At 22.1% G+C, this 8,011-nt stretch overlaps 1 protein-coding gene across 1 annotated transcript in view; it reads left to right on the top strand.

The window, feature by feature from the left end:
* The window catches only part of LOC117179523 (nuclear pore complex protein Nup88), a 490,092-nt gene that overhangs the window by 469,617 nt on the left and 12,464 nt on the right, over positions 1-8,011 (top strand). Inside the window, exons 10-11 of the mRNA XM_033371406.1 lie at positions 7,305-7,418; positions 7,499-7,725. Of these exons, the coding sequence (XP_033227297.1) occupies positions 7,305-7,418; positions 7,499-7,725 (341 nt within the window). The remainder of the gene's footprint in view (positions 1-7,304; positions 7,419-7,498; positions 7,726-8,011) is intronic.

The following is an 8,011-nucleotide window of genomic DNA, read 5'->3' as shown; positions in this document are numbered from 1 at the left end:
AAAAATCTCAAAAAATTCAAAGATTCCATTGATTTTACAGAAATTTCAATGATTCATTTACAAAGATTTCGAAGGTATTAAATATTTCACAAAAATTCTAATGATATCACAAATATTTCAATGATTTCCAAAAGATTTTAAAAAATGTCAAATGTTTAAAGAATTCATGAAAATTTCAAAGATTTTACAGAAATTTCGATGATAAATTCACAAGGATTTCAACTATTTTACAAAAATTTTAATGATATCACAAAGATTTTAGAAAGATTTTTATAAAATAAAAAAATATTTTTCAAGGATTGAGAAGTTTAAAAAAATCAAAAGATTTTATAAATATTTCGCAAAGATTTCAAAAGATTTCAAAATTATATCACAAATATTTCAATGGATTCATAAATATTTCAAAGATTTTACAGAAATTGCAATGATTTTACAAATATTTCAAAAATTCCATCAATATTTTAATTATATCACAAATATTTAAATAAGTACACAAAAATCTCAAAGAATTCAAAGATTCCATTGATTTTACGGAAAATTCAATGATTCATTTACAAGGATTTCGAAGGTTTCAAATATTTCACAAAAATTCGAATGATATCACAAATATTTTAATGATTTCTCAAAGATTTAAAAAAAGTGTCAAATATTGCAAAAATTCATAAAGATTTCAAAGATTTTACATAAATTTCAATTACTAATTCACAAGGATTTCAAATATATTACGAAAATTGTAATGCTATCACAAAAATTTTAAAAGCATTGTTATCAAATGAAAAGATATTAAAAATTTCATTTATAAAATAAAAAGATATTTTTCAAGTTTTGCGAAGTTTTAAAAAATAATTAAAAGATTTCAAAATTTTCAAAAGATTTTATAAATATTTCGCAAAGATTTTAATTATTTTACAAATATTTTAATAATTTTGCACAGGTATCGAAATATTTCGATGGCTTTGCAAGGATTTTACAAAGTTTTCACAAGCGTGCCTAAAAAATTTTGAAGATTTATAAATTTTCAAAGATTCACAAAGATTTCAGAATATTTTTAATATTTATGGTAATTTCAACAGATTTTGACGTATCTTTCATGATTTTAGAAATGTTTCAACATATTTCGCAGAGGTTTCAATGATTTCACACAAATTATAAAGATATCAAAAGAGTTCAAAAAATTTTCCTACATTTATCCATGATTTCACAAAGATTTCAGAAGATTTTTAAGATTTCTAAATAATTTCAAAACATTTTAAAGAATCTTCAATGATTTCAGAAAAATTTCCAAAGATTTCAAAAATTTCACAGAGGTTTCAATGAGGTTTATAAATATTTCGAAGATTTTACTGAAATTTCAATGATTTTACAAAGCTTTCTATAATTTCATAAATATTTCAATTATAACACATATATTAAAATAATTTCACAAAGGTCTCCAAAAATTGCAAAGATTTCAATGATTTTACAAAATTTTAATAAAATGCCAAAGATTTCAAATATTTCAAAAAAATTCAAATGATTTCGCTTATATTTCAATCATTACACAAAGATTTTAAAAAATGTCAAAGATTTTAAAGATTTCAATGATTTTACAGAAATTTCAATCATTAATTCACCAGGATTTCAAATATTTCAAATATTTTACAAAAATTTAAATGATATCACAAAGACTTTAGAACGATTTTTTTTCGAATTAAAACATTTCAAATACTTTAAAGATTCAAAAATATTTCTCAAGGATTGCGAAAATTAAAAAAAAATTAAAGTATATTAATCTTTTCAAAATATTTCATAAAGATTTCATAAAGATTTCAGAAAGATTTCACAAATATTTTAATTATTTCAATGGGTTCATAAATATTTTAAATATTTTACAGAAATTTCAATGATTTTACAAACATTTCACGAAGTATTCCAATATTTTCCACAAGTTTTAATTGTTTCACAAATATTTGTATTATTTCAGAAATATTCCAATAATTTCACACAGATGTCAAAATATTTCAATGGCTTAAAAAGGATTTTACAAATTTTTCACAAAGATTTCAAATATATCAAAGATTTATAAATATTTCTCAAATATTACAATTATTTCAATGATCCCACAAACTTTTCATAAGGGTTTTAAAAAAGATTTTTAAAAATGCAACATTTTTCAAAGATTCACAAAAATTTCTCAAGATTTCCGAAGATTTCAGAAGATTCTTAAGATTTTAAACAGTTTCAGTCTTATCAAAAGATTTCGCAAATATTTCACGAGAATTTCACAAAGATTTTAATTATTTTATAAATAATTTGAATATTTCAAAGATATTTCAATGAGTTCACACAATTTTTTACAAAAGTTTGCAAAAATATTTCAAAGATTTACACGTATTTCTCAAAGACTACAATTATTTTAATCATTACACAAATATCTCATAAGTGCTTTGCAAAGACTTTAAAAAGATTTCAATTAGTTCAACAATTTTATTAATATTTTTAATATTTTACAAACATTTTAAGGATTTCAAAAAGTTTGCTAAAAGATTTCAATGATTTACAAGTGTTTCTCAAAGATTCCAATTATTTCAATGATTCCACAAATGTTTCACACAAATTTTAATGTTTTCACAAAGTTTTCACAAAAATTTCAAAAAGTTTGCAAAAAGATTTCAAAGATTTACAAGTATTTCTCAAAGACAACAATTATTTCAATGATTCCACAAATATTTCATAAATGCTTAACAAAGATTTAAAAAATATTCCAATATTATTCAAAGACTCACAAAAAGTTTCCAGATTGCGAAGATTTCAAGATATTCTAAAGATTTCAGAAAGTTTCTCACTTGTCAAAATATTTCGCAAATATTTCACAAAAATTTCAATTTATTCAATGATTAGATAAATATTTGAAAGATTTTTTATAAATTGCAATGATTACACAAATGTTTCACGAAGATTTTACAAACATTTTAAAGTTTTTACAAAAATTCCATTACTTTAATAAAAGTTTCAATAATTTTCAAGTATTCCAAAGACTCGCAAATATTTCTCAAATGTTGCGAAGATTTCGAAAGATTTTACAGCTTTTAAAGTTTTTCAAAATTTTCGAAATGTTTCATAAATATTTCATAAGGGTCTCACAAAAATCTCAATTATTTCACAGAGATTTAAATGATTTCACAAGGTTTTCAAAAAGATTTGACAAAGATTTCAAAACATTTTACAAAGGTTTCAAATATTTCACAACAATTTTTTTTAATTTTGAAGGACTTGACATTTTTCAGCAGTTTTCAAACTTCTCCAAAGATTCCCAAAAGATCACAAAGATTTTAATTATGTCAATGATATCACGAAGACATCCAATGTTTCGAAAAGATTTCAATGTTTTAATAACTACTTCAATAATTTCACAAATGTTTCAAAAAGATTTTTAAAAATTTAAGCTTTCACATATATCAAAGATTAATGAATATTTTAAAAAGGTTTCAAAAGATTCCAAACATGAATTCATAAATTCCTGATAAAAAATGAAAGTTTTGAAAGCTTTAGAATCTTTCGAAATCTTTCTCAATATTTGAAAAATATTTTTGAATCTTTGAAATACTTGAAGTTTTTTAAATCTTGTTTTAAAACTAATGAAATTCTTGTAAGATTTTAAAATATTTGTGAAATCTTTATTAAATATTTGTGAGATCATTGCAATTTCTGTAAAATAATTTGAAATATTTATCGAATGGTTGAAAAATTTTAATTTTTTGTGAAATATTTGCGATATCTTCTCACAAGCTTGAAACCTTTTGAGATTTTTAGAATTTTTTTAAATCTTCGCAATCCTGGGAAATTTTTGTGAATAATTAAAATATGTCGAAATAATTTTTAAAACTTTTTAAAGCATTTATGAAATATTTGTGAAATTATTGAAATAATTGTTGTTTTTGGAAAATCCTTGTAAGTCTAAAATATTTATGCAAAGTTTTTGAAATTGTTGAGAAAAGTTTCTGAAATCATTGCAATTTTTGTGAAGTCATTGAAATATCTATTAAATCGATTATAAAATTGAAATCTTTGTGAAATATTTGTTAAATGATCGCGAAATCTTTTGACAAGTTTGAAATGTATTGTCATTTTTAGAATCTTGTGAAATATTGGCATTTGTGACATATTTTACATCTTTGAATTTTTTAAATCTTTGTGTAAACTTTGTGAAATCCTTGTGAGATAATTGAAATTTTTTATATCTTTGTGAAATTATTGAAATATTTGTAATATCGTTTGAATTTTTGTGAAATATTCAAAATTTTCAAACTTGATGTTTTCAAATTTGAATGACTTCATAGATATTTTATAAGATTCCAAAGGCTTTAAAGATTTCAATAATTTTTTATTTTCTCAAAATAATCCACAAAGATTTTAAAAGAATTTAACCAACATTTCAAAGATTTTAAGTATTTCAAAGGTTCTAAAATATATCACAAAGATTTCAACGTTTCCACATAGATTTGAAAGATGCCCAAAAAATATCCTAATATTACAGAAGATTTGAAATATTTCACAAACGACTTGGAAGATTTTAGAAATATTTCACAGACATTTTGAAAGATAACAAAATTTCAGAGATGTCACAGAGATTTCAATGATTTTACAAAGATTTAAAAATATTTCTGAATTTTTTTAAGGTTTCGCAAAGTTTTTAAAAATTTCAAAGATTCCAATGATTTCATAACTATTTCAATGATTTCAAAAAGATTTCAAAAAGATGTCAACAAATTTCAAAGATTCATAAATATTTCACAAGGATTTGAAAATATTCAAAAAATTGAATATTTAAAATATTTAAATGAATATTTAATATAAATATTTAAAAAAATACAAAGACTTGAAAGATTTCAATAATTTTTTAATTTCTCAATAAAAGTCACGAAGATTTTAAAAGGATTTTACAAAAACTTTACAAAGATTGAAATAATTTCATAGATATTCAAGATTTCACAGGGATTTCAATGATTTCACAAAAATTGTTTAATGTTTTTAAATTTTTCAAAGATTTCGCACAGATTTTACTAACATTTCAAAATAATTTGACAAAATTTTAAGTATTTTAATAAGTTCATAAATATTTCAAAGATTTTACAAAAATTTCAATGATTTCACAAATATTTCATAAAGTATTTCAACATTTCCGAAAAATTTCAATGATTTCCCAACAATTTTATAGATATCTGAATGATTTAAAAAATATTTCACAAAATTATCTAGAAAAATTTCAAAAAGTTTGCAACAAATTTTTAAATATTTACAAGTATTTCTCAAAGACCACAATTATTTCAATGATTTCACAAATATCTTATAAATTCTTCACAAAGATTTAAAAAATATGTGAAAAGATTTCGCAAATATTTCACAAAAATTTTAATTTTTTAAATGATTTTATAATTATTTTAAAGATTTTACATAAATTGCAATTATTTTGAAAATATTTCATTAAGATTTCACAAAGATTTCAATGTTTCACAAGAATTTAATTAATTTCAAAAAAAGTTTCAAAATATTTCAAGTATTTCAAAGATTCACAAATATTTCTCAAATATGCAATGATGTCGAAAGATTCTAAAGATTTCGAAAAGATTAAAAAAATTTCGCAATGATTCCAATTATTTAAATAATTTCGCAAAGATATCAAAATTTTTCAATGATTTCACGAGGATTTCGTAAATATTTTAAAAAGATAGCAACAAATTTTTAAGATTTTTACGATGTTAACGATTTCGTAAGTATTTCAAAAGATTTAAGAAATTTTAATAGTTTTCAAAATTCTCAACAAATTTCTAGAGGATTATAAAGATTTCCATGATTTCACGAGGGTTTAAAATCAATTTGACAAAAATTTTAAAAGATTTTGCAAAGATTTACAAATATTTCATAACAATTTTTTTATTTTAAATTATTTCGGAAAGATTTCCATGATTTCATAACTACTTTTCTGATTTCACAAATATTTCAAATAAATATTTAAAAAATTTCAAAGGTTTCATATATATCAAAGGTTAATAAAAATTTCACAAATCTTTCAAAAGATTCCAAATATTATAAAGATTAAAAATTTTTTCTGGCTTTTAAACTATTTCACAACGATTCCATAACATTTTTGTAAAATTTAAAAACATGTCAAGGTATTTCCCAGATATTTTAATGATTTCATAAATATTTTAAATGATTTTAAAGACTTCAAAGATTTCAATAGTTTTTTTAGTTTTTTTTTTAATTCCACAAAGATTTTGAAAAGATTTTACAAAAAATTCACAAATATTTCAATATTTTAAATCTTTTCACAGAGATTTCAAAGAATTCAGTATTTCAATACTTCAATACTTTATAAAAATTGAAGAAAGATTCAATATATTGCAAAAACTTTTAAATATTTGAAAGATGCCTAAATATTTCCAAATATTACAGAAGATTTGAAATATGTCGCAATGATTGGAAAGATTTTAGAAAGATACGTACTTTTTTGATTTTCAAACAGAATTTTTTCTAAAAAATTATAATTATTTGGATTTTGTGCTTTGTTTTTAAAAATTCGCCGGAAAATTGAAAAACCCTTTTAAATTGACAAAATGGCAGCGGTTTTTCTGAAAAAATTAAAAATCTATTTTCTCAAAAAACCCACCTTAAATTTTTTCTGTTTTTTTTTTTGACTTGTACCTTGAGAATGAAGATATCTTGTAAGTTTGATTCTTGATAAATAACTTTTTTAGGCAGGAGAATTCTTTCTTGTTCACGAAAAAAATTCAAAAACTAAATTTTTGGGGAGAAAAATTGTCCCGGTCTCAAAAATGGTTTAGCCTGCATGATGCTGCCAAGATGCCTTTTTTATTAGTAGAAATTTAAAAAAAAATATTTAGAAAAATAAAAAGATGGGGTTTCACCGAAATTATTTCTAAATATATATATTTTTAATTTCTACTAAGAAAAAGAAAAGCATTTTAGTAGCATCATGCGGGTTAAACCATTTTTGAGGCCGAGAGAATTTTCCCCCCTAAAAATGTAGCTTTCGAATTTTTTTCGTAAACTATGAAAAATATTTTTAGATAAACTTTCATCTGGAATTTTTTTCGTATCGGTCATTGCTTTTAAGCAAGATTAAAAAATTCGTTTGAAACAAAAAAGAATTCTTCTAGCTACAAAAGTTATTTATCAAGATATAAAAAGGTTTTGAAATATTTCAAAGATTTCAAAATATTCCGAACATTTCACAAAAGTTTTAAAGACGCCTCAGAAATCTGTTTTGATATTAATAAATAAACATTAATTATTATTTGTAGATAACTAAGGAGCCCTTCGATCTTTACATTAAACAATTTTTAAGACACGAATCTTCTCAGCCAATCACAATGCTCGGACTTCGACAAAACCTGACTGCTCGCGAATGTCTGGAGGTAAAATAAAAAATAAAATTTGGACCTATCGATTGATTAAAATTTCAAAGTCATTCTTTCGAATTATTGATGTTTTTCAGGTACTGTACAGAGCTACGACTATCTTTAGATCTCAACATTTTTCAAGACACGATAAAGTGCGGGAAGAAATTGGAAGGAAGGTGCGAACTCTCAAGGCTTTAAAAAATCATCAGCTGAAAGAACTGGAATATCTGATTGAAATGAAGAAGGAACTTCAGCAGACGGCTGAAAAACTAGCTGAACGTTACGAGGACATCAAGGATAATCAGGAAGACTTGGCTCGCCGGTAATTTTTTAAATACTATTTTTACAAGATTACAAATTTAATTAACCTAATTTTATTTATTTATTCTATATTTATATTTAATAATGTATTTGATTATTTTATTAATTAATTTTACTTAATTTAATTTATTTTACTTTGCTTTACTTTACTTTACTCGTCTTTACTTTACTTTACTTTACTTTACTTTACTTTACTTTACTTTATTTTATTTTATTTTATTCTATTCTATTCTATTCTATTTTCTTTTATTTTATTTTATTTTATTTTATTTTATTTTATTTTATTT

This window comes from Belonocnema kinseyi, chromosome 9 (assembly GCF_010883055.1).
Source record: "Belonocnema kinseyi isolate 2016_QV_RU_SX_M_011 chromosome 9, B_treatae_v1, whole genome shotgun sequence".
Classification (NCBI taxonomy): domain Eukaryota; kingdom Metazoa; phylum Arthropoda; class Insecta; order Hymenoptera; family Cynipidae; genus Belonocnema; species Belonocnema kinseyi.
Note: the sequence above shows the minus strand (reverse complement) of the source record. Positions and strands in the feature narration are given on the sequence as shown.